This window comes from Lytechinus pictus, chromosome 13 (genome assembly GCF_037042905.1).
Source record: "Lytechinus pictus isolate F3 Inbred chromosome 13, Lp3.0, whole genome shotgun sequence".
NCBI lineage: Eukaryota > Metazoa > Echinodermata > Echinoidea > Temnopleuroida > Toxopneustidae > Lytechinus > Lytechinus pictus.
Window position 1 is genome coordinate 26221725 of NC_087257.1, and position 27805 is coordinate 26249529.

The window sequence follows — 27805 nt, forward strand, 5'->3', positions numbered from 1 at the left end:
ATATTCTGATTTTCCAATTATAAGCATTTGGTTCTTCCTTCATTTCCCGTTTCTTTCTGCCTCTTTCTCCCATTTTCCCGCCATTCTTGCCCGTGCATGCCATTGCTGAGTCATCTCTTTTGATTTTATATGCCTCTCTTGCTAATCATGCTAATGTATTAGTATTTCAGGATATTTATACTTCCTCACGTGTTCTTCTCTCCTTCTTTTTCCCGCTTTCCTTCAATTTTCCCTATTTATGTTCTTCCTTTCTTTCCCTTTCTTTTAATTTTTTCCCTTTCCCTTTTTCCCTTTCCTCTTTTTCTTTCTTTCTTTCCCTTCCCCTTTCTCTCTTTCTCCCTTTTCTCTTTTTTTCCCGCTTTTTTTTTTAATTTTCCCGATGAAATCCGCCAGGGGGGGCAGCTTGCCCCCCTGCCCCCCCCCGCCTGTTACGCCACTGGTACCCTCACACGCAATTTTTGCATGACATAGGGCACGTACACACCTCCCGAGCCCCCATGAAGAACTGTTACGCCACTGCTCATTTCGGAGGTGACTTGGATTCGCTTGGACTTAAGCCCCCATCACACTTATTCGGAATCGGCAGGAATCAATCAAAAGCTGGAACGAAAAAAAAATATTTACAAAATCTAGACATTTTGGGAGGAACTCATGAATTCACCAAACTGGAGTTGAAATTCAGTAAATTGACCAGGTAAATCATCATACACTAGTCAAAATGAACCGCAATGGAGTCAGATTGATAATTCGCGCTACATTCTTGGACATTCTAGTCGCCTTTTAAATATTTTGACTGCATTCTGAGCATAGGCGGCGGAAGCGGGGGGGACGACCCCCCCCCCTAATTTCTTTGTTGATTACTTTTTTTTTTTTTTTTTTTTTTGCTTGTCAATTTTGTTTCCTGCGTTCCCCCCTCAAATTTTTGGTTGATAACTTTCTTTTTTTTTTTTGCTTGTTAAAAAATTTTGGTGGTCCCCCCTAAATTTTTTGGCTTCCGCCGCCAATGATTCTGAGTGCATTCGAAATATTTTTGTCATTTCTTTTGGCCGTCCCGAAGGTTTTGGTCATGTTCAAAACATTCGAGGGGTATTTTCGAACGGTGTTCGAAGTAGATGATGACCAACTGGTGGTTGAACAATAGTCCTTTCATTCCGGCCAATTCTGCTTGATTGGGAATAAGTGGGATGGAAGATTTAGCAATATTTTGGAAGGAAATGTGTGGCGTCTATGCCTACATTCATATAGTCGACGGTTTTTCATCTAGTGAATGTACTGAATATCTATAGAGTAAAACTAAATAGTCGGGTGGGCCCCCATGGTCCTGGGAAGCAGGGGGGAGGTTTTCCTGACTGGGGTGCTGGGTGCAGTGATTATCCATAGGCAGCAACCCCCTGGAATTTTAGAAGGTGTGACAAAAATGGAGAAATGTAACTAAAATGACCTACATTTTGTACAGAAACCCCCTTTTTCGGATTGTCAAATATATCGTGGCAAAAATGACCTTCATTTAGTATTGAAACTTTTTTTTTTTTTTTGGGGGGGGGGAGCATGTCAAATTTATATCAGCACCCCCCCCCCCCCGGTAAAACAATAATTCCCAGGGCCCTGTTTGGCTCATCTGTTTGCTTTTGTACTGTGCGCTTGGGTAATGAACCCTATTGTGTGTACATGGTTCATCACTTTGTCAGATACCGCATACTCCATAGCCAAGATAACCATGATAACGTGTTTTTTTTATTGGAAACGAAACGGACATTACACAACACATCACCACACAATACCGTACAGAACAAGACAGTACACGTACAATATTATAAGACATTGTAAGACGAGCCAATGTAACACTGCCTTGTGGCGCAATGGATCGAATCTGTTCCATTGAGCAAAACGCAAAACCACTACGTTGGGTTTGAATGGAAAATCTTTCACATGATTCAGAATATTGCTGTCTCGTTGTTTAAAGCATATAATTATACAAAGAATATCAATTACTTTTAGAGAGTTAATCACCTTGAAATGGAAACCACTAACCCAAGATAAATTCTACTTCTAAAAAAAAGTAAGCATACATAAAAATATAATAAAACTCTTTCATTCTAAAACTGTTTCAAATAATTATAATGAAAATAATAAGAGACATTTCCACCAAGATAAATTCTACTTCTAAAAAAAAGTAAGCATACATAAAAATATATAATAAAACTCTTTCATTCTAAAACTGTTTCAAATAATTATAATGAAAATAATAAGAGACATTTCCACAGCGAGAAATTACCCTTTTCCGAGGCGTAATCGTATACTAGTAGTTGCATGGCTCGAGGAAACGGCAAATGAAAGCAATTGTCTATCTAGTTCATCAGTTACCAAGCTATTCGAGGAGCAGTTAAAAAATTGAGCTTTTTATCATATTCTCACCATGTCAAGCTTAGTAGGGGGAAAATTCAAACACAAGATATGAAAGAAAGAAAGAAAGAAAGAAAGAAAGAAAGAAAGAAAGAAAGAAAGAAAGAAAGAAAGAAAGAAAGAAAGAAAAAAAAAATAGTTGAATTTCTCATCAAAAAGGAGATATATAAGAAAAAGAAGAAGAAGAAAAAAAAAGTGAAGAGAGGTATAAGATTAAAAAAAAACATCATATAGAGGTTTGTACATAAATATTTGTAATTAATATTTATTTCATTTATATTTTTTTCTTTTTTTCTTTACTTTGGCTTTTCTATTTTTACTCGATTCAAACTGAAGTATAATTGCAAATGGGTGTTTATAACAAAAAAAAATGATATGAAATTTATGTTCCTTTTTATGTTTTATTTTCGTTTTGCCTTTGTTCATGTTTTTGCAACTTGTATTCTTTCTATATACACTTATTTCCCTTTTGGTTTTGTTTGATATGAACAAAGAAAAATTAAGAAAAGGAAAAAGATCAGAATAACCGAGAGAAAAATTCCCAATAATCAGAAAAGGCGTAACTTTTCTTTTGCCAATGCAAACACCTACCAACCTTGCCATTTCCACGACCAATTATGTTTCAGGCGTGTTATTTACTTTGTCAATAATGACAAAGAATTGAATTGTTATTTATATAGTGAAATTCTGTAGGGCCTACTTATAGGTGGATGTGTGACAAATCAATATTATGTATTCATATAATCGTCGCCAAATGGGTTTTCCCTTTGCCGAAGCCCGTTTACGAAAGCTATAGGCGCGTTTAGTCTGGAGAGATTGAAGAGCGCCATCATTTCACTCTAAATTTCAAGGATTTACATAAATCCAGATCTGCTGCGAATAGTGACCAGCATTTTGAATTTATTTCAAATCTTAAAGGGAAATCCAGCCTTGGCCATAAAATGTTTTGTTGGGAAGGAGAAAAATAAATTAAACAGATTGGTGAAAGTTTGAAAGAAATCGGACAAGCAATAAGAAAGTTATAGCTGCTTTAAAATTGATATCACTAATAGTATGTACATTTTAAATTGGCAACTGGGTAAGTAAATTATGACAAGGGGCAAGGACAACTTTCCCATAGGCCATGTACTTTATTATCAGGGATTTGTGGTTTTCTCCTAAGTACCCATTCCCCTGGGGTAGTAATCTAAATATAACCCAGGTAGTATATTGTTTTATGTCCTCATGAAAGAAAAATATGATTTGAAGTAAAACTTTTGGGAAAAATGACATTTTAGCCATAATATGTATTGGAGTACATGGAAGAGTAGTCCTTGCCTTACATCACTATGACATCCCATATGCGGCCAATTTGAAGTCTCCATGAGTATAGTGATTACCAATATTTACAACTTTTAAAAATTCATAGCTTTCTTGTTGTTTGTCCAATATTGTTCAAACTTTCACCTATCAGCTGATTTTTCTTTTTCTTATAAAAACAAGTTTTTATTTGGGTTGGATTCCCCTTTAAGGATTAATTTTTAAATCTCAAAAGATTTAAATTCAAATCTTTTATATTTATATTTAAATCATCAAGGTTTAAAAATCTAAATATAATGCTGGTCACTATTCACAGCCGATCTTGATTTATTTTAAATCCTTGGAATTTAGAATGCCGCTGTGACCTGTCATGCCTGTGATTCAATGAATTAATCCTGCCGGGTACCCATTCATCTCACCTGGGTTGAGTGAAGCACAAAGTGAGTTGATTTATTGCTGAAGGCAAATACACCATGGCTACGATTCAAACCCACCACCAACTGGTGGGTTTTTCAGAGGGGGGACTCGACTTTAGCGGGAATTATATGCAGATTTTTTATACCACTAACCAACACCTTGAGCACTTAATCACTATTTAATCCTTTTGAGCCGCTAAAGTTACACTGCATCAATAAACTTCACCAGTATAATTTACTCTAAAGGAGCTGTTTAATTCTCAAAATCCAAAACAAGATACAAAGTATATTAATACATAATTCTGATTTCAGATCAACTAAAAATACATTAACTGTAGACATAGAAAAATTATATTACAGTACTTTGGGCCAGCATAATTATTGAATATTGTTAAAATTATGTATATGATATTTCATATATTTTATGTCACACAACGGACATAGACGAAGAGTGAGATTCCCCCCCCCTTTTTTTTTGAGAAACGTGTTTTTATTTGTTTATACAGTGCGTCTAAAAAAAAACTATACACTTTTGAAAGGGCTACCAAACAAAAAATATGTCACTTATGGGGAAAATATCTATGTACATGGAAAGCCAATAAAGTCAATTTTCAGATGACACCAAAAAGTTGGAAAACTATTCATGCTTGAGTGAGCACTACCCACTTAAACAAAGGGTATGGAAATTAGGCTGGGCAGGAATTAGCCTTTCGATCTCTTTCAGTTTTTGAGAGGCAAGTCCTTGGAACTTGCCAACTTAGGGTGTTGTAATGAATTAATGGTCATTCATTATCAATTTAAATTTTTACAGCAAACTTCAAGAATTATCAAATTAAAATTTCATGCATGAGGGAACGTGAATTGCAATCTTTAGTGCAGCATTTTAACTTTACAATGTGGATATCAGCAGTGTGTTCATTGGAGTCAGGAAAATAGGGGTAAGATAGGACTTCAGTGGGTGAAATAAGCTGATGGGAAAAGGGTCAACAATGTTTAGTCTCCCTCCTACAGGTCTGTCCCTCCCCCACCCCCCCCCCCTCCTGTTGAGATTGAGACTTATTGCTATTACATGTATGCATTAAGTCCAGAGCGGACTGTCAATTTGATAATAAATTCTGAAATTAGGTCATCAACTTTTACCTATCAATCATTCAATCAACAATTTGTTAGTAAATCAACTCAATCAATGTGATCAATCAAATATTCACCTTTTTCAATAAATTATCAATAAAAAATTCAACTTTTCAATAAATTATTTCATAAATCATCATAATTAGTCAAGTTCTTATTAATCATTCAATGGAAAAGAAAGACCCGTCAACCATAATTCACTTGGCATTTAAGTTTTAAATACCATCCAGGAGAAAGAAAGGGGATGGAGGGCAGGGGGTGAGCACATGATTTGTAATTTGTAAGAGAACACAAAGAAGAATGCCCCTATAACCCAGTCTTACCCTATCTCACCCCCTTGCATGTAACAGGTACCATCACATTACTCTGACTCTCACAAGCACACTTGTTAAAATCCACATAATAAACTAAAAAAGCTACATTAAAATTACAATTCCTGTTTACTCATGCATTGCATTTCAATTTAGTAACTCATGAAATTTGCTTAAGAAACCAAAACTGATCTCAATTCATCAGCAATTTAGCATAACACCCTTAATTTTGCAAGTTCCAAAGGACTTACCTCTAAAAAAAAACTGGAAGGCTAATGCCTGCTCACCCTAGCAAAGGCTAGACTCTCAGGAGGGGTGAAAGGGGGGGGGGGGTTAAGTGTTTAGTTGACCCTTATCCCATATCAACCTAAGTCCTATCCATATTCTGACTTCCATGAACACATTGCTGAGATCCACTTGAAAAAGTTGAGAATTGTATTTCATGTTCACTCATGCATTAAATTTCAATTTAATAATTCTTGAAATTTGCTCTAAAAACCTAAATTGATAATGCTTGATCATTGATTTATCAAAACACCCTTAAAGGCCAAGTCCACCCCAGAAAATTGTTGATTTGAATCGATAGAGAAAAATAAAACAAACATAACGCTACAAATTTCATCAAAATCGGATGTAAAATAAGAAAGTTATGACGTTTTTAAGTTTTGCTTATTTTTCATAAAACAGTTAAACGCACAACTCGGCGATATGCAAATGAGAGAGTCGACGATGTCCATCACTCACTATTTATTTTGTTTTTTATTGTTTGAATTATACAATATTTCAATTTTTACAGATTTGACAACTTGACTTAACCATAAACTGTTAAAATAATGGTAATTCCACATGTTCAGGGAGTAATAAAATCTTGTTTCACAAGACAATGGGGAGAAAATTAGAATTGTTCATATTTCATATAATAAAATACAAAAGAAATAGTGACTGGGTGACGTCATCAGTCTGCCAATTTGCATACCGTCCAGGATGTGTATATAACTGTTTTTGTGAAATTAAGCAAAATTTTAAAATGTCATAACTTTCTTATATTACATCCGATTTTGATGAAATTTTCAGTGTTTTGCTTGTTGGATTTTTCTCCTTTTATTAAAATTAACTTTTTGGTGGGGTGGACTTTTCCTTTAACTTTGCAAGTTCCAAGGGACTCGCATCTCAAAAACTGAAAGAAATTGGAAGGCTAATTCCTGCCCAGCTTAATTTCCATACCCTTTGTTTAAGTGGGTAGTGCTCACTCAAGCATGAATAGTTTTCCAACTTTTTGGTGTCATCTGAAAATTGACTTTATTGGCTTTCATATATATAGGTATTTTTCCCCAGAGTGACATATTTTTGTTTGGTAGCCATTTCAAAAGTGTATAGTTTTTTTGAGACGCACTGTATATACAAAAAAAACTATACACTTTTGAAATGGCTGCCAAAAAAAAATATAGCACTTTGGGGGAAATAACTCATAGATATGGAAAGCTAATAAAGTCAACTTTCAAGTGACACCAAAAAGTTGGAAAACTATTCATGCTTGTGCGAGCACTGCCCACTGAAACAAAGGGTATGAAAATTAGGGTGGGCCAGAATTAGCCTTCCAATTTCTTTCAGGTTTTTTGTTTGGTACTTGCAAAGTTGAGGGTTATTTGGTGAATTAAAGATCAGTTGTGATCAGTTTCATGTTTTTGAAAATTTAATGCGTTATTAAATTGAATTTATTACATTGAAATTTAATGCATGAGTGATCGTGAATTGCAATTTTTAGTGCAACATTTTGTCTTTATCATGTGGATCTCAACAATGTGTTTATGAAAGTCAGGAGAAGAGGGGGTAATATGACTTAGGTGGGTGAAGTACGTTGATGGGATAAAGGTCAACAGAACATTTAGCAACCCCTCCCTCCATCTCAACCCCCCCCCCCCCCGCTTCTCTCCTCCTCGGACACTAAGCTCGGCTCGGCTGGGCAGGAATTAGCCTTACAGTTTTTTTGAGTGGTTAGTCCTTGTGAACTTGCTAAGCTAAATTAATGAGTGAGATAAGTTTTGATTTCTTAGGCAAATTTCAGGAGTTACTAAATTGAAATTTAATACATGAGTGAACAGGAATTGAAATTTTAGTGTAGCATATTCATCTTGTGGACCTCAGAAGTGTGTTCGTGAGAGTCAGAGTAATGCGATGGTACCTGTTACAAGCAAGAGGGCGAGATATGCTAAGACTTGGTTAAAAGGGCATTCCTCTTCTTTTTGTCCTTTTACAAATTAACAGTCATAATTATGTACCCTCCCCTCTCCACCTCCATTTCCCAGCCCCCCCCCCCCCTCTCTGTCTCACTTCCTGGATTGTAGCCTATTCAAAACTAAGCTGCCAAGTGACCGATGGCTGATGGTCATTTTTTTATTGAATTATTACCAAGAAATTTAATGATTATGATAATTAATGAAATAATTTATTGAAAAAACCCTGAATGTTTGATTGATCACATTGCACATTGAATGAGTTGATTTACTGATGAATTGTTGATGAAATGATTGAAAGGAAAAAGTTGATGCCCCAATTCAGAATTAATCATTAAATCAACATTCCGCTCTGGACTTCACGCGTACATGACAATAGCCATCAGTCTCTCAACAGGAGGGGAGGGCGGGAAAGAGAGAGGGGGTGGGGCTGAATGTTCTGTTGACCCTTATTCCATCAACCTACTTCTCACACTTAAGTCCTATCTCATCCCCTATTCTCCCGACTCCCATCATGAACACACTGCTGAGATCCACATGATAAAGTTGAAAATGCTGCCCAAAAAGAGATCCAAATGATAAAGTTGAAATGCTGCCCCAAAAGTGTAATTTGTGTTCACTCATGCATTAAAGTTCAATTTAATAATTTATAAAATTTGCATAAGCAACCAAAACTGGTCACGGTTGATCATTAATTTATCACAACGCCCTTAACTTTGCAAGTTCGAAAGGATTTGCCTCTTAAAAACTGACATAAATTGGAAGGCTAATTCCAGCCCACCCTAATTTTCATACCCTTTGTTTCAGTGGGCAGTGCTCGCTCAAGCATGAACAGTTTTCCAATTTGTTGGTGTCATTTGAAAGTTGACTTTATTGGCTTTCCATATATGTAAGTCTTTTTCCCAAAAATGTTATATTTTTTATTTGGCAGCCATTTCAAAAGTGTATAGTTTTTTTGGGACGCACTGTATATGGTATTTTGGTACCAACCGTGATTCTAAGATAATTTATTCATATAGACATGTATACGTATATTATTCAATCTACAAGTGCAAGCACATATATATACATAAAATAACATTTGTTTAGTAAAATGCCGTAAAAAATAAAAAATAAAATCACAGATTTTTAAAGGGGCGTAGCTCTCAGAAATGTAAGGTAGAGTAACACTCTTTGTCAGTGCCCATGATGTGACCAAAAAAAGAAAACTAATCCGTTTCTGAAACAGTCGTGAGAAACACGTCTGGTCATGGGCAAACGGATTGTGAAACAATCACCATGGCAACCCGTCTTTTTTATCGCGCTACATCGCATTGATTTCTTTGAAAGGTGAGTTTCATAGATAAAAGTATTTCATTCATATTTTATGAACTTCCTCTATTTTGCGTTTCTTTTGATTTCAGGATAGGATAAATATTTATCTGTTTTTGTTTTAAGAAATCGCGAATTCTTATGTATTTATTCTTGTATATAGATTGATTTTGAATGAATTCATGTAAACAAAACCAAAGATAAACAATGAAAATGGAAGAAGATAAATGTATATAATTATGAATGATTGAATTGATAAGTTGACAATGAAGGAAAAATGGAAGGAAGGAATCATTATTATACAAATTTATTACGGGCGAAAATCCCATAAATGCAGTAGTGCATGTATTTCAATATTGTCATTTTCATTAGACCATGACTTATCAAATACCAGACAGACCATAATGTTATTATTCTCGTTCACACAACGCTGAAATTATTGACCTTTCTCATCAGTGTTTAGCACGACAAATATTCTTCCAGAGTGTGCAGTCATTGGCAACGGACCTTTTCGAACTTCTTTTCAAAGTTCTGTGATCACACAACCCTACTCCCCACAAAGTGCTCCGTCATTTCATTTCGACGGATTCGGAATCGAGGTCTGGTGACTTATTTGACAGATTCTAGGAGGATGGCAGGATTAAGCAGAAGCCTCGTTGTGCATCTTTCCCTCGTTTTCTTGGTTTCTGAAGCGAAAGCCGAGCAAATGGAGTTCACCCCCGAACAGCTCCGGCTTCAAGCAAGCATCGAGCAGGACCATGATTTCGCCTACATCAATAACAAGCCTGTCATACCCGACTTGCCTTCCTCCGAAAAACAGTTGATTCTGGATCGGTATGGGACATTCTTTAGCAATCAACCAAGCCAGCCGCCCCTGGGCTTGATTCCATGGATTCCACCTCTATTCGGCAGAGCTCCGCCAAAGATTCGAGTGTGCCCAGCAATTAGGGTCCATAAAATCCTCTGGACTGGAATTAACTGTGACGACGAGCCAGTTGCCGTTGTACAGGTGGGTTACCATTATAAGCCGTATAGTCCGGGAAGAGGTAGAAGTGGTGGTCTAGCTATAAATTATATTTTTTTTGGGGGGGGCACCATTAAGGTTGGGGCTTGTGAAAAGCACCGCAATATCAAGTGATCTCTCTCCGCCGCCCCCATAAGTGGATAATTACAAAAACTATTTGAACGAATGGCGTAATGACAAAGAAAACTGAGGGGCATAACATGACGCGCATGAAAACAAAATCTTCCATGTCCCGAAAGGGCGAAGCGAGTGAAAAATAATTGAATTTTCATAAATGAAAATCATTTTTTTTATGATGGATTTTGACATATTATTCAGAAAATTACATATCTTGCCCTTTTTTTCCTTTTGCCTTTTTCATTTTTTTTTCTTTTTGGTGGTGGATTTTTTTTAATTCGAAGGTGGGGGAGCATGGTTCCAAAGACCTCCATCTAAACGAGAGTGATTTGTATAGATTTTTTTATCTCGCTTGCGGGAGGGTAGGGAGAGCAAAATGAAAGACAGGAGAAAGAATTAAGATTATAGGAAAGAGGGCATGCGTTTTGGAATCCCTGCCTATAGGCCTATAGCTTATCGGTTTGTTTTATACATTGAGAGAAAATGGCGTCAGGTTTAGTCCTTTTGCCCAAAGTTCTCCGGTACCCTTCTCGAACGCGAACGAGATTGGAGGTCTGATGAGGGGAATATTGCTCGATTAAACGTTATTTCCACTTTGCTAGTACAGTACAACGTGCCCCATAAAAATCTCACTGAATTCTAAACTCAATGTTATTTCAATATGCGGATTTACAACTCCTAAACTATATTGAAATGTCTGCGAAAGGGACGTCGGTTTTGCTCAATCTTTTTTTTTGTTCAAAGCCTATTTGGTAACAACGATGTTTTTCAGGCCATTCCGAATTTACAGCCATATGATTTTACATCTCTCTTTTATTTCAAATTTGTTATAAAGAATATATCTGAACAGGCAGCTTGAGATGAACAAGTTCAGGGGCCTCTTACACCAAATTTGTCATTATAACAAATTTGCGATAACACTTAAAAGCTACGGAAATCATTATTTTTATTGTATGTTAGTAAAATTGATATAGAAATTTTACATGTGTTATCCTAAGAACTCTTTTTTTGAAACCAATCAATATTGAGAATGTTACAAGCTAGATAATGATCGCTATTACTTACTATCACATCTTGATTCGATTTACCATGATTCTTTTACCTGTAAGAGGGACATTTTATTTGGACACACTGTTGATTTATAGATAGGGGCGCGGAAAGAGGGGGGGGGGGGGTGTACATGCATGATTCACGATTTGATCAAAGATGGAGAGAAAGGGGGGCTTCAGCCCCTGGATCACAGGCCCCTGATAGGCAGAATAAATGATTTATCATTCACTTAAGCGAAACTGGTTTTAATATCGCAATGTGCTTCCTCATTTTAACTAGAATATACAATTATATATAAATCATGACACTGCATCGGATGGTTATGCCTACAATAAGCACAAAGCACTACATACATGATAGTTTGCTCAATCATGTCAACTGCAGTCCTATGAAGTAAAAAAACACACACACACATAATCATCAATCTTCTGATTTTATTCTTGTTCTATTCTTCTTTCTTTCTCTCAATTATTAATCTTTTTTTCAGTTTGATGGGGTCAATCAGTGGGTTATATGGGAGGAGTGCTCCTGGCCTCAGTCACCGCATGTTTCTCTATCTGAACATGACATTACGGTCGAGTGTTCACAGACGGTTCGGGTAGTTCCTATGGTGGTTTTTCGGTTACCCGTTACTTCTTACGATGACGTCACAGTACAGGATATCAAGATCAAGTCATGCACTAGTTATCTGGGTATCGAATCTGACCCACTAACTGACCCCCAAGATCTAGTTAATCCCCAAGATCAAATAGGCCCATATAAAGAGCCTCAACCATCAGAACCAATTCCCTAGTGAAGCACATAATACCACTTGGGGCACTGTGGGGCATGAAGGCACCCCCCCCCCCCAACAACAAAACATGAAGGAAGGAAGGAAGAAAAGGGTAGAGTAGAAATTTTAGAAATCCGCTTTAAATATATCCTGACCTATTCTACAAATCGTTCTATTTTAGATGAGTTTAAGATTAAGTAAAAGTGATTACGCGTTCTTTGTACCATTTTGCAGTAGTGGACATTAGGCCTAATGTTACTCATTGTCCGATAATTATAATTAGACACTCTCTCTCAGGGGCCGCGGAAGCGGGGGGGGGGGGCTGGGGGCTTCAGCCCCCACCTTTTTCCAAAACCATGTACAAAAACGTAAAAATGACCATACGATTGTGATTTTTTGCATGGTCAGCCCCCCCCCCCCGCCCCCACTTTGAAAATTGTTCCGCGGCCCCTGACTCTTATTAACTCAATTACTCAATTAAATAAAGATTTATACCTAAATAATCATGATAATTGAGGGATTCGATATAAATTGTTGCACTTTAAATATCAAATCAAGCGAATTTAAAGAGAAATTCCAGTAGTTGCAGTAAACACTGATTTCATGAGAAAGTCTGTAAAACCAGGCTTAATTGTCAGTATATCATCGAGGATCTAGATCTGGTACAGTTACATAAACTGAACTTTGTAAAATCTTGAAATCTACGCTGAAAAATGTTCAGACTGAACTTCCCCAACACAGAATAAGCGCACGTGGGACAGTGTATAATTATTGCTTTGAGCGTCGGGCCCGACGCTCTACCCGAATCCTGTGCTTATTTGCTGATTTCTCAGCAATTACACAATTTCTTCCAGAATCCTTTGGCACATGTGTTTTATTTATACACACAGACACTTTGGAGGCGCGATAGCTCAGTCGGTAGAGCGGGGGTTTCGGATTCCGGTGACCCGGGTTCGATTCCCAATTGGTGCGCTAGTGCCCTTTGGTAAGGCATTTATCCTCATTACCAGGTCCCTCGGAGAGGACCTTAAGCCGTTGGTCCCCTGGTTGCTTGCTCACAGGCATTCGTGCTTTCTTAGCAGTCAGGTAAAAAACCTCGGTATAACATTTCATTGGATTCTGTACGAACTCATTTTGATATCGTTACCAAAACTAGCATTTACCTTTAAGTACTGTCTGTATAATGGAATCAATTCGTATTTATTACTGTCTATACTGTCATGACTGTTTACATTCACATTTCCTCTTTATCAGTTCATATTGGTAAAAGTTCCAACATGTTCTTCATGAAATTATTTTTCAAATAATCATGCCATAGTTGATGGTTCTCGGAATATGAATTTAAAAATAGTCCAAACCATGAAATACTTTCTGAAATGAATGTTTCCGAATTGTTTTCCGAATATTAACGATATTCATCTCTGCGTGTTTATTTTGTTATTAGCATATTATCAGTGTATTGATCATTCATGACATGAGCTTTATACCAGGGAGAATCGTTAAACGTATAGACATCGTAGTTTCAAATGTCGAAATGCGTTGTACAGTGCGTCCCAGAAAAAACGAAACCGAGATTAAGCGACGATTTATCATAACTTAATCACAAATACAATAGACAAATGACCTACCAATGTAAAGCTTAGAATCTCCTCTTTCATCTGATATTACTTAGAGTATTCCTCATTCACGCATGAGTGAGCAAAATTTGAACAAAGGATACCAAAAACGCATTTGGCGGGGGGTATCTGAATTTCAAAGAGAAAATTACATGCCTGAAAAGTTCAATATCTGCTCTTTTATTTGATACCTTAATCACAAAAAATGGTCAAGAAGTAAAAAAGTTATGTTACCTCGAAACAATGCATGTATTTCCATAATTTCATTAAATAAACGTGTTTTCACCGGTTTCCCACAGAAGCTATCGCATGGTTAACAAAAGACTTAATGCATGGCTGATCGTCAACAAAACGGAGTGTCAAGTGAGTTTGAACGCTTGCCTGTAGAACCTCTTCATTTTATGAAATTATTGAAATTCAAGCCTTATTTCAAATAACCAGAACTTTGTTATTTCTCGACCATTTTCTGCAATTGAGGTATCAAATTAAAGAGCAGATATTGAACTTTTTGACAATGTGGTTTTCTTTTTGAAACCCAGATACAGCCCGCCAAATGACTTTTTGGTATCCCCTCTTCAAATTGTTTTTGCTCACTCATGCGTGAATGAGAAATCTAAGTAATTTCATATGAAAGGGGAAATTCTAAGCTTTATAATGGAAGGTCATTTGTCTATTGTATTTGTGATTAAGTTAGGATAAATCATCGCTTACTCTCGGTTTCGTTTTTTTCTGGGATGCACTGTATTTAGATAGACAGATGGTAACATTTATACAAGATATATCATTCAATTCAAACATTAACATTCATTTAATAAAATGAAAACAATAATGATATATGGCATTGAATATGTGTATTGTGTTGAGTGTTCAAATCTGTTCTAAAAGTGATGTGGGGAATGATTTAAGAGTTGAGCACAAAGTATGGTGGAGAAGTGCCGAGCATGAATCATCTATAATGTTGTACATCTCTTCAAGGGTGTTTAATAATTAAGTTATCTGATTGGTCGAACCAGGGCTTTGGGAACAATTTTTTTTATAGGGGGTGCTGATTTAAATTTGGCAAGCAAAAAAAAAAAGGGGGATGGGAAAAAATTTCCCTACAAAATGAAGGTAATTTTGTTTATATTTCTCCACTGTGGTGCACCTTACAGTATTCCAGGGGGTGCTGCCTACAGAGAATAATACACGCAACAAAAAAATAAAATATTTGGGGTGCTTCAGCACTTCCAGCACCCTCGCTTCCCAAGGCCATGATCGAACCTTGTCTACAAAACAATGAAATAATTAGGGCGTTTGTCATTAGTAGTTACAAGCCCTCGCATGATGACTCGGACTCATAGTCGCACTGAGGCATCCTTGGGCATTATTATCATCAAAATCCTCATTATTATCATCAAAACATCATCGCCACGGTCATCGTCATCATCATCATGGTCATCACCATCGTCATCATCATCATCACCCACCATCATCATCGCTTTCCTTCTCCTCAGCAACATCATCTTCACCGCCATCATTGTCATCATAAACATCTTCGTGTTCCTCATCCTCATGAACAATACCACCACCATCATCGTCATCATCACCACCACCATCATCATCATCACCACCACCACCACGATGATCAAAGCCATCATCATCATAGTCATCATCATCATAATCACCACCATCATCGTCATCATCATCATCATCATCATCTCCATCATCACCACCACCACTATCATCATCATCCTCAATGCAATCATATTCATCATTCCCTATTAATCGACCAGTTAACATTGGAAAAAGAATGCTTTTTATCAGTATAGTAATACACATCAAAATTACAAGCTAGCACGCCCTATTACCATGATAATTCTAATGTAAGTTCTCCATATCAGTAAAATATCAACAAACATTGTGTTTTGTAATAATAAGAATAATCTACTTAGTCTATAATTATTTCAATATTTTGCATAAATCAAATAACATAACGAAATGTCTCGGCCCGTCTTTACCCCCCCCCCCCCCTTAAAAAGGAAATGCGATAGACAAATCAAAATAAAAATGAAATATAATTTCTTCATTCATATCTCTTTATTACACAATTTGAGATCAACTTCCGTTTGAGTTTGATTTTATCTATCGCAAATCTTTGTAAGACGGGCCCCAGAAGTTGTCCAAAATGATAAGTCTTTCTGAATAACCTCGCTACATTGACTTGACTTATGTTCGGTGAAGGGATGCGGGGGGGGGGGCTTTACACTGGGGGAAGCGGTTGCACGAACATATTTGCAAATTCCAGGGCAGGTCTCCACCCAAGGTAAAAAGCGAGTCCCATGTATATAGGTATAGCCAATCAAAACCAGTCAACGTCATGTAAGCTAAGGGGATGGAGGGGCTCAATATTGGTTATGAAATGTTTTGTGTGAAGGGGTAACATTGTTTTAAAAAATGGACCAGGAATAGGAAAGATATAGCTTAAAGGCTTGGTCCCATTGCACGGATGCAGAGAGGATGTAAAAAGGAAAATAATTTTGCCATCCGTTGGAAAACGTTATGTATCCGTTGTGTACTCTTTGCATACATGTTTCATCCCCTCTATTTCCATCGAGCATCCGTTCCCTGTGATTTCATTGTACGCCCATTTCGTTCATTGTCTGGAGCGGATGAAAACGGATGGAGCCATCCGATATTAGTTGCTTGTCCGTGGTATTCGTTATGAATAAGTTTTGTGTCCGTTGGGCAGTGGGACCAGGCATTTAAAAAAGACGAGATTGATAAGACTCTTTGTCCTACAAATTGGCAATTTCATGAATAGGTGGGACAATTCATATCTTGCCATGTGCTTTTATCACTCATTAATCATTAGGACAACTTCGGGTCCTAATTAATCCTCTGATGTTTCTGCCCTTCCCCCCTCTAAAACAAATTTCGATGTGAATCGACATGATGATAATAATATATAGCAGTTATGAGGCGTCTATTATAATTATAGTTGTCTATTTGGGGGAATTAGTATGTAACACTTTTCATGCTATTATGAATCTTCACCTGTCACGGTGGCTTATTGGGCGAAGCCCCCTCCTCATGTAGGACTACTATTGGGTTCGATCCCCGGTCGAATCAACTTTTTGCAGAATGGGACTTTCTGCCTTCTAGCTAGGCGCTCGATATTATCATTGATTAGGGATGATAACATGCTGTGTAATATGCAAGGCCCGGGCGGAGCAGTTTTGTAACTGAAGTGAGTGTGACAACACAAGGCAGATAAAACGTTATGAATTGAACATTCATATATTTAGTACCCGTTTCCATTATTGGGCTACGATACTAGATACTTGCTCCCAGGACAATCAGCCTACTTTCAATTATTAGATACTTATCCGAATATTTCTATGAATGCACTAAACCTTATTTATATAAAAATCAAAGACTCTCCACCATCGGCAATGTCTAAGGAGCCAAGGAGACTTAACATCTTCCTAACATCAACTATACATGCCTATGTAATCGTATGTAAGCGATGACTAATATTACTTATAATATATATAATTTATTACTACTACTAGGCCGACTACTATTACTACTACTACTACTATACTACTACTACTACTACTACTACTATTACTACTACTACTTCTACTACTACTACTGCTACTACTACTACTACTACTACTACTACTACTACTTCTACTACTACTACTACTACTACTACTACTACTACTACTACTACTACTACTACTACTACTACTACTACTACTACTACCAGTGGCGTAACTACGGGGGGGGGCACGGGGGGCACGTCGGCTGGCCAAAAAAAAAACGGGGAAAAGGAGAAAGGAATAAAAACGTAGCGGGAAAGAAAAAAATATTGTTCATTATAATTATAATAATAATTATGTTATGTTATATTACATAAGAAACATTTTTTTAATAACTGTAATTTGCTCAGGGCCTATGTCTTTATTGTTCCGGGTGCTCGAATTGTCTGTTTAACGAGATATAATGATCCTGTTGTACTAAATCCTCCCGTTTTCAAGTCAATATACACCAAATATATTTCCTCGCACTTCGAGTTATTATTGTTTTATGTAGTGACATATAATTCTTTTCCATGACTACTTAAAGTGATTGCCCCATCATTTTAAGGTCTTAAAATGTCCTTTTTTCTAATCTGAATATCAAAAATTTTCAGCTCGCGCTTCGCGCTCGCATCATTCGGTTAGTGAAATACGTATGGTCTTAGTAAATTCCTATATACAAACAAGCCTTAGAATGCCCCTCTTTAGGTCTGAATTTCCTAAATATTCAGCTCACGCTTCGCGCTCGCAATTTTTGATTAGTGAGATGCGTATGATATAATCATGATTACAATGACTATAAAAAGTGCTTCGTGTGTTAAGATGTAATTCTAACAAAATCAGCGGGCGCTTGGCACTCGCATTAGATGACTATGATGAAATATAAAACTCTTATTGATTCCTTTAAAGAATAGTCCTTAAAATATCCCTGTTTGGGATCAATATATGCAAAACTTTCAGCTCGCCTTTCGCCCTCGCATTGTTTGTTTAACGACACAGATACGTATCATGATTACAAAAATATGATGTCCCTTTTCATATAGGTCTGAATATCAAAAAAATTTAGCTCGCGCTTCGCGCTCGCATTTTTTGATCAGTGACATACATATCCGTTAATGGCACTGTCCTTAAAATCTTAGGTCAGCAACTGAGCGCGCTCCGCGCGAGTGACTCAAATTTTTTGCTGGCCCCCCCCCCCCCATGCCGTGACCCACGGTACGCCACTGACTACTACTATGTTACTATAATCTAACACCATCTACACTACACTACCACTATCCACACTATAAACAGGGCTTGCATCTTGGTCATGTTTGGTGCCATTTTAGGTCTACCACCGTTGACAATCCCTGCTGCATTGGTTGAGATGTATTGGCGCTTCATACAAGAAGGTAGAAGTAAACTTTAAGAACATTCCTCAAAAGCACTTGCGATGTACGATGGCAGGTCCGACCTCGTTGTACTCGGCCCGACTGATCCACATGTGCTGGAAGGTGGAGAGAGAGGAGAGAATCGAACCGCCGATCCACACTGAGTATCGCCTCTCTGGTGGCGCAACCACCTTGATCTTCATCGTTGAGGGCGCCAGACTCACCAGTTCTCGTTGCATCCGCTCTGCTATGCCAGGAAACATGGTGGTGCCGCCAGAGAGGACGATGTTGGAGTAGAGATCTTTGCGGATGTCGACATCACATTGCAAGATGCCACTGTAGATACAGGGACAATGGAAGACAATGAGGGATGTTGGATCATTAATTGATTTATTGTCGAGTAGTAATTGTTTCAGAATGGTTCATCCTTGGTTCTGGTTAGCAAAGGATATGCATGCATGTTTGCAGTATATTTTAATTGGGGTTGGGATGGCAAGAAGACTTCGATGTGAGCGTCATTCGTCGTCTTTTCTCTACATGTTCTATGCATTAAGGAAACAATTTACAGTCAATTTACAGTCTAGCCATTTGTTTTTAATACTATTCTTTCGACTTCCTACTCTTTTTTCTGATTTTCCTCCTATTGTATAATATCATTTTTGGATCGCTTAAGAATATTATATCGGGCTGAAGCCCCCATGCCCCCCTGTCCGAATTACCCCCTCCTGTAATCAATAAGTTCTTGCCTGTAAGCAGTGTCCTGAACACCTGTCGTCTCTAAACCAATGAGGGAGGGCTTGAAAAGAGCTTCTGGACATCGGAATCGTTCGTTTGCAATGGTAATAACCTGGCCATCAGGTAGCTCGTATGTCTTATCGAGGCTCGAAGACGAGCTGCTGAGGTTCATCTCCTGCTCGAGGTCGAGGGCGATGTAGCAGAGCTTCTCCTTGATATCGCGGACGATCTCCCGCTCGGCTGGTAGGGGGAAAATAATCGAAAAGGAGATATTGACATTATGGGACCGACAGTGCCGCTTTACAACTTGTATTTAGCTTTGTTAAACGTGCAATAATGTGAACTATACGTGAGTAAATTTATTTCCATTTCGTCTAATTACCAGCTCGTCTGCTATCATTTGGTCTATCATCAATTCGTCCGCTATCCACATGGTCTTATTGTCATTTCGTCCACTCACCATTTCGTCTAGTAACCATTTGGTCCAATTAGTCCATAAACATTTGTTTTTGTCGAATTGGATAAGTGTTAATTGGGCGAAATGAATGAAAGATTAAAATGAAGGTAGACCATGTGATGAGTGGAAGATTTGGCATTAGACGAATCGGCAGTTTTCCCTTTGAGTATCATCTAAAATATTAAAATCGACCGGTTCTGTGTAAAATAATGCATATCCTCCGCATCATAACTGTTTTATAGGGCACACACATATTTTATATAATCTTGTAATGAATCGTTATGGTCATAGTCACATTTTGGGGTATATCATACCGAATGTAAAGACAAGCTTTAAAATACATAAGAAAAGCTTTGCGACAAGGTTTGGTGCGCTGAACGTTTTGAAATTCAGCGAGAGGGAGAGAGGAGAGGGAGAAGGGAGGGAAGGGGAGGGAGATGAGAGGTGTCTCTGTCTCTCCCCCTCTCTCTCAATCTTCATCTTTCTCTCTCCCTCCCCCTCCATCTATCTCTCCCTCACCATTCACCCAAAGCATAATGAATCTAAAGTGACATTTTTTTCTTTTTTTGAAGGCCTGGTATATACAATAGTCAGAGTAAACCTGACCATGAACGCAATTCGTACCCCCCCCCCTCCCTCCCGATCAGGGGTTCAACGTCTCCAGCGTTATCTGTGTATAGCATGGAGACGCAGATGTATACGTGTAAAAAGTAATTAGTGATTGAGGACCGATGGTTACACCGAATGACCAAGATAGATAAATGGGTAAATGTACTAAAATCGCCTTCAGCAAAATGGCCATAACTCTAAAGAAAAATAATGTATAGTTTTATAACAATAATAATAATAATAAAATAATAATAATAATAATAATGATAATAATAACAATAATGATAATGATAATAATAATAATAATAATAATGGTCTGTTTTTGTGTAGCGCATAACAAATAACAAATATGTCTCTATGCGCAATCTTATAATGTAATCTGTGGTAGGCTACGATTTCTTTTAAAATAATTTCATTTATGATATTTTCGATTCAATAATTTATCTACCAATTTGTTTACTCATAAATTAATCCATTTGCTATTATTCTATTCATGAACTCTTTCGGTGATCTTACATGTATTATGTACCGATTAAATTATATAATATCCTTTTGTCTATTTATACATTTTACATCCGAGATATTGTTTAATCATTATTCCATTAGTCTATTATTTCATTACTTCATTAATTAATTCATTCATCCATTCATTCATCCAGTCATTCATTTTTCCATTCATTCATTCATCCATCGATTAATTCATTAATTCATTCATTCATTTATTTATTAATTCATACATTCGTCCATTTATTCATTCATCCAGTCATTAATTCATCCAGTCATTCATTTGTCCATTCATTTGTCCATTCATTCATCGATTAATCAATTCATTCATTTATCCATTCATTCATCATTCATTCATTCATTCATTCATTCATAAATCTAATGTTTTTTTTTTGCATTTGTCCATTCATTCATCCATTTATTCATTCATTCATTCATTCATTCTTTCTTTCGTTAGTTCATTCATTCATTTATTCCTTCCTTCATTATTTCATCCCTTTGCCCATATACATTCATTCATCTAACCATCCATCCAATCATTTATCTAAGAATTTCCATTTTGATTTTATACCTGTTGTCGTAAAAGAGTACCCCCTCTCTGTCAGCAGTGTGATTAGGTAGTCAGTAAGGTCCCGACCGGCTAGGTCGATTCGCTTGATCGCATGGGGGAGGGCGTATCCCTCGTAGATGGGCACTGTATGGGTCACCCCATCTCCCGAGTCCAACACCAAACCAGTGGTTCGCCCGGAGGCGTATAGAGATAGAACGGCTTGGATGGCCACATAGAACGCGGGACAAGTGAATGTTTCGAACATGATCTGTAGTAATAATGAGAAGGATGTTAAACTATAAAAAAATAAGATTTACAAATTTTCGATTAACTACAAAATTTTTCCCAAAACCTTAACACTTTGGCAACTAAAATATTCGATATTACGCAGTGCGCTAGTGATATTACGTAAAAGGTAACTAACATCCCAAGGACAATGATGTATGCATGGGGATGGCATAACCTAAGGGAATTTTTATTTTTGTAGAGCAATATGAGAGGACACCCCCCCCCCCCTACTATGGCAATGTACCCCTGCTAAGCCACATTATTGCTCAATATGTTTGTGAATGAATCAAGCAATGACCGATGAAGGATTTGATGCACGCGAATGGTTAACTTACCCCCTTCGCATGAATTCAACCATACTATTTGCCACCCACTTAGAAATTTACTCGGAATGGGGTGATGATGCGTAAAATATGATTAAAACAAAATATAAAGCGGTCGAGCTTACAACAAAGGCGTGTTTAAAAAAAATTGTCAGTTGAAAAAGGAGAATATGGTGATATGAAAAAAGTCCGTTTTAAATTCGGTAGCCCCCATCCCCCTCTGCCAAGCGTCCCGAGAGGAATACAATGATGGCCAAGGGGACAGCTCCCGATTTCTTATTTTTTGGGGTATGGCAGATTTGTTCGGCCACTGCCCCAGACCCCTCCCCTCGCTGCTCACTGCGTGCGGTCGGGTAGTTACAGTAAAGAAATCACTGAACAAAAAAGAATCCTTTAAATCTGTACCTGTGTCATCTTTTCCCTGTTCATCTTGGGGTTCATCGGAGCCTCGGTTAGGAGGAGCGGATGTTCTTCGGGGGCGACACGGAGCTCACTGTAGAAGGTATGATGCCAGATCTTTTCCATATCATCCCAGTTGGTGACGATACCGTGCTCGATGGGGTAACGGAGGCTCAAAATACCCCGCTTGTGCTGGGCCTCCTCACCGACGTAATAGTCCTTCTGCCCCATGCCTACCATCACACCCTGCATTCAAAAGGAATGGTCGACATCCAAATAAAAACAAATAAAAAAAGGGCTATCCTAATTCCGTCGGAGAGGGGGCAGTAGCGGAATCGGGGGGGGGGGGTGGCAAGGGCGTCTGATGTGCACGGGGATGTGCACTCGAGTTAAGGGTCTGAATGTGCAGCCTACTCATGCCTTGTGTACTGAAGGCCCTCTCGCTGAATATTGAAACAGCAAGTTTCGTATATGCTAGTCTTTATGTGGAGACACACTTGTTGATCAAAGTTTCAATCAGGGTCTGTGCCTGCAGACTAGGCACATAGGTTGGGGGTGCACTGGGTGCACTTGCACCCTCCCTCTGAGGCAGAGGAGTTCGGACACGGGGAAAGCAAAACGAATTTGTACCCCTTCTTCTGCTTTCTACAGCTAATTTTCCAAACTTAAATTCCACCTCACAAGATGTGCACCCCCATACGACTTTAGCACCTCCCCATGCTCAACCAGCCTACGTCGGGGGGGGGGGGACATTTTTTTCTTCAATAAACGTATACAAAAACGTACAGATGTCCATCTGATTGTGATTTCCTACATGATCCGCCCAACCCCTACATTCGAAACCGTTCCGTCCCACCTCTTAACGCTTGCTAGTGACTCACACCCCCGTTAAAGGGGTCTACATTTTGTCCTTAAAAAGCTGAAAGTAAAAAGTATGTAGATGATATCAGCAGCTTTACATATCTCAGTTTATGTCACGATCACACAAAAGAAACAGACTTTAGACTAATAAAAGATAATTCATTAATATCTATTAAAAAATAAAAATATTTTGAATGACATGCCGTTGGTCGGTTCGAAGTCGGTATCGTTGATATGACCACGGCATACGCATCTTTGTAAGATATGAAAGTAGTGGAGCGGATAATTGAGTGCATAGGCGTCGTGGGGTTAGGTAAAGGCGACATAATGCTCTGGCGTAGACGAAATTTCTGACTCATATTTTCTCGACCACATATTCACTGGCGACATATCACATGGCGACAAAACATCAGACGACTGTGTGAGTTTATTGTCGCTTGGTGAAATACTGGGCCACTATAAATGACTTTAGAATGATTTGGCCACATAATATGAGGACACATTAGATTTCTAGCCACTTAGTGCCATGCATGGACCTACTGAATTTTTAAGTTGACGACATAATCCATGGCGATTGAATATCCGACGAAAATATTATTTGATAGCCACTTGGAATTGTAATTTTAACGACATATTGTATGGCGACAGATATATATATATATAGCTAAAGAAATTTGAAAGACCATTTTTTCCATGTTGACAAGTATCAATTATGTAGATGAATAGCCAAGAAAGAGAATTGGTTGTAGTATTAATCGAATATTTTATTTCAGGGCTATTAAAGTCGGACGATTCCCGGACGATTATTTAGGGGGTGTTGCAGTGAAATATTTGCGATCGATTGCAAATTTCTGATGCAAATCTGAGAATTGATGTATCAATTGTAACTAGAGCAAACTGAATATTTTACGTATTGTTACATGAATCAGACCAGCAATCGAATGCAAATATGCAATTATTGCCAAACTTATTATTAACATTTTGACCCAACTTGACTTCCAATTATTGATTGCAACGCCCCATTAGTTTTTGTTTCTGTCATGTCTGTTGTTGATGTTATTTTAACCATTGTCGTTGTTGTTCTTATAAATAAAATCAGTACTAATTGTTGTTTCTTTTGTACAAAAATATATAATAAAATCACCTTGTGTCTTGGACGACCGACAATGGAAGGGAAGACGGCTCGAGGTGCATCGTCGCCAGCGAAGCCGCTTTTACACATACCAGACCCATTGTCGACGACCACGGCGGAGGCTTCTTCATCCACCATCTCGAAAGAACTACAGTCTACAAACGTTTGAGGAGATTTAAAAAAACTATAGTTGGAATCTTGAATTAGAAACAACTGTGTTCAAAGACCGGAGAATAATGAAATAAAAAATAATGATATACGAGATATGAACATAAACATGATAAACATTGTATTAACTTTAACATTCCATTTAAAAAAAAAACCGACAATAAATATAAGTCTCCACATTTCTATCGTTATTATCATACTCATTCTCATTACTAAAACATTATTGTTTTCAGTTGAGGCTTATTTAGACTTTCAATATTGTAATTATATTGGTTTGTCCATGCCATTAAAATATAATGTATGTTTAACAGTTGGAATAGGAGAATAATGTCAAAACGAAGGCATTAGGCATTCATATAGGCAAATAGCAAAAATATATTATCTAAAAAAAGTTTAAGAATCCGGAAGTATTTTTCATTTCAATCCGTGATTTTTACAGGAAAAAGGACAATTATTAATATAATGAAACTGTTTCTTTGAAGTGTATCGCCAGAATGCATTCGGTCCTATTTCAAACAGGATTCGAATACATAAGTCAGAAGTATGTCAATAAAACACAATAAATAATGAATACCTAAGAATTCAAACATGTAATTTCTGAAGTTCTTTTCGCTTCCATCTGCGTTCTATTCTATAGGAAACTATACAATATATATATCTTTGCTATCATGTTTATTGAAGAAAAAAAAAACGAAACAAGAAGTGATGTTCAAAATTACATTCAGTCATATTTCAATCAAGATTCATTAGATAAACTTAAGAAGATAATAATGATTAAAATGTCAAAAACAGTTAAATCGTTAAGTTTTCGTACAAGCGAATTCATTCAAATTCATTCTTTTTAAAATACATTTGACATCAAAAGTTCTGTTTTATCATAACAGTATTAGTTATCACGAGCTTATGAACAAAATCATGCAATCATTATACTCACGTGAAACGTTCAGTAAAATGAAAATCCACAACAAATTATCCTAAGATGAGAGCGGAGATTAACAAAGTGGGGGTATCAGCTCTTTCTCGAAGGAGCGGTGGTCGAATGACGAAGTCCATGCAGAAAAGAAAGAGATGCAGCATTATCCTCATACTCTACCATCGGTGTCTGGTAAGAAGTTGTCCGGAGGAAAGTGTCCGCTTTAATCAAGACACCGGTTGGCTTTGACTGAATTAAGAAGCGATGTATTCTCTTTACTTTGAATTTTGAAATAATATACTTTCTATTTCATGAAGACAGAAAATGTGACGAATTTGGGGGAGATGCACGGAGAGTGATTATCATTATTAACTAATTTATTAAAGCCTTGTATAATTCATAATTTCCATTATCACCGTCATTATAACCATCATCCCCATCGTCGTCATCGTCATCGTCATCATCATCATCATCATTATCCCCACCACCGCCACCACCACCCACCACCACCATCATCACCATCATCATCACAATCAGCAGTGACACTCATCATCGTCATCATCACCACCACCACCACCACCATTATAATTATTCCCACCACCGCCACCACCACCATCATCATCATCATTGTCATCATCACCATCATCATCATCATCATTGTCATCATCATCATCACCATCATCACCATCATCACCATCATCATTGTCATCATCATCATCACCATCATCACCATCATCATCATCACCATCATCATCATCACCACCATCATCACAATCATCATCACCATCATCATCATCACAACCACCATTATCATCATCATCGAGCAACATCAGCGTCATTTACACCATGAAATCAATACTATCTTTATCCATTGTGTGTGATACTAAATTTATGACGTGTTGATGAGATTGAACCTATACCTCGTGGAAGATGCATGGATAGGTGGAATAAGATTTCAAAACTTGATCAAATAAACAAAAAACGATTGTATTAATAGCATTATGCTAATTTACCATTCATACTTCTCGTCATTATAAATAAAAATCTGTTAAAATCATGACAGGTTTTGTCTATTACTATACCCTCTCTGTATACCACAAAAGAAACTTATTAAATCAGCATTGACACTCAGTTTAAGTATGTATGCTCACGGCGTCTTATTTTTTCAGAAATAATGGTGGAAACTATTGTTCATAGGGACTTTTTTATCGCAGACATAAACATGATCATGACCACCCCTTAATCCATCTTATTCCCCGGCAAAGAGAGGTGTCCGTCTAACCACTTTTCTGTCACAGTGAAACGCGATAGGAAGAATCTTCATCTTAATAGCTACTTCGTAAACACGGCCCATTAAGAGAGTCCAAAACAAAAGCCACATTCAAGGGCATATTAATTTTTAGATATATGAACATATTTGGTTATCAACCCACTTACAACGCTAGTCTCGTCTTCAGGTAGTTTATGCTTTACCATGGAACGTTCAAAATCACTTTCTATTTTACATTTATGGACTTGTCGTGACTACAATTACTACTACTAGTACTACTACTACTACTACTACTACTACTACTATTACAAATAATAATAATAATAATAATAATGATAATAATAATAATAATAACAACAAGAATATTATTTGTAGTGAAGTAGTAGTAGTACTGCTACTATATACTGCAGTGCTCTGCTACTACGTCTCTTCTTCTTCTCTTAGGCATGACAGGAAGAAGCAGAGAAACATAAAAATAATTTATGTTGGTAATCCTTTGAATCTTAGACTTCTCGAAATAGGAATGTAAAAATAAATCATGTATACATTGTATGTGACAGAAAAAACCTAAAGCATTGGTTGGAGACTACATTCAACTGATGAAGCGGGCGGTTAGGATTTTGACATTTTTGACACTTTATAGTATGGTGTCCATAATTAGCTCGTTTGGGGATGCCAGATGCGCATTGTTTTAATCGCTTTGTATTTTTTAGAAAACTTTAACACTTCCTCTCTCACCCATTACTTTTTTTCTTTTTTTTCAACGCACCCGACTTATTTATCTTCACCTTTCTGTCTTTCTTTCTCTTTTTTCTTTCTTTCTTTCCTTCCTTCCTTCCTTCCTTCCTTCCTTCCTTCCTTCCTTCCTTCCTTCCTTCCTTCCTTCCTTCCTTCCTTCCTTCCTTCCTTCCTTCCTTCCTTCCTTCCTTCCTTCCTTCCTTCCTTCCTTCCTTTCTTTCTTTTTTTTAATTTCTTTCCT

General features: G+C 37.3%; 3 protein-coding genes across 4 annotated transcripts in view; 1 reads left to right on the forward strand and 2 right to left on the reverse strand.

Annotated features, from left to right (window-relative positions):
* The window catches only part of LOC129274698 (uncharacterized), a 31581-nt gene extending 17065 nt beyond the window's left edge, over window positions 1–14516 (forward strand). The window contains exons 5-6 of one of the 2 annotated variants that reach the window (XR_010295443.1): window positions 9562–10114; window positions 11784–14516. Coding sequence is in view for 1 of the 2 variants with exons in the window: in XM_054911458.2 (XP_054767433.2) it covers window positions 9737–10114; window positions 11784–12089 (684 nt within the window). In the remaining variant the exon portion in view is untranslated. Of the gene's footprint in view, window positions 1–9541; window positions 10115–11783 lie in introns of those variants that run through there. The other variant, XM_054911458.2, reaches the window with a different exon arrangement.
* A 626-nt stretch (window positions 14517–15142) lies between these two features.
* On the reverse strand, window positions 15143–15463 carry LOC135156315 (uncharacterized). The gene has a single exon (XM_064108284.1). It carries the CDS (start codon window positions 15461–15463, stop codon window positions 15143–15145), a length of 321 nt encoding a protein of 106 aa, XP_063964354.1.
* A 3012-nt stretch (window positions 15464–18475) lies between these two features.
* On the reverse strand, window positions 18476–24624 carry LOC129275225 (actin, cytoplasmic-like). The gene is made up of 5 exons (XM_054912019.2): window positions 24488–24624; window positions 22489–22728; window positions 21494–21740; window positions 19364–19592; window positions 18476–18953 (listed from the first exon to the last, which is right to left on the reverse strand). The coding sequence occupies exons 1-5, from the start codon at window positions 24611–24613 to the stop codon at window positions 18665–18667; spliced, it is 1131 nt and encodes a 376-aa protein (XP_054767994.1). The 5' UTR covers window positions 24614–24624; the 3' UTR covers window positions 18476–18664.
* Window positions 24625–27805: the final 3181 nt, after the last annotated feature.

Excerpts from the sequence above, each read along its gene's own strand:
- LOC135156315 (XM_064108284.1), bottom strand. The coding sequence starts at position 15,463 with ATGTTAACTGGTCGATTAATAGGGAATGATGAATATGATTGCATTGAG.
- LOC129275225 (XM_054912019.2), bottom strand. The coding sequence starts at position 24,613 with ATGGTGGATGAAGAAGCCTCCGCCGTGGTCGTCGACAATGGGTCTGGT. Across the intron at positions 21,741-22,488 it reads ACAGGGAAAAGATGACACAG|ATCATGTTCGAAACATTCAC; the intron begins GTACAGATTTAA and ends TTATTACTACAG. Across the intron at positions 19,593-21,493 it reads GTACTCTTTTACGACAACAG|CCGAGCGGGAGATCGTCCGC; the intron begins GTATAAAATCAA and ends TCCCCCTACCAG.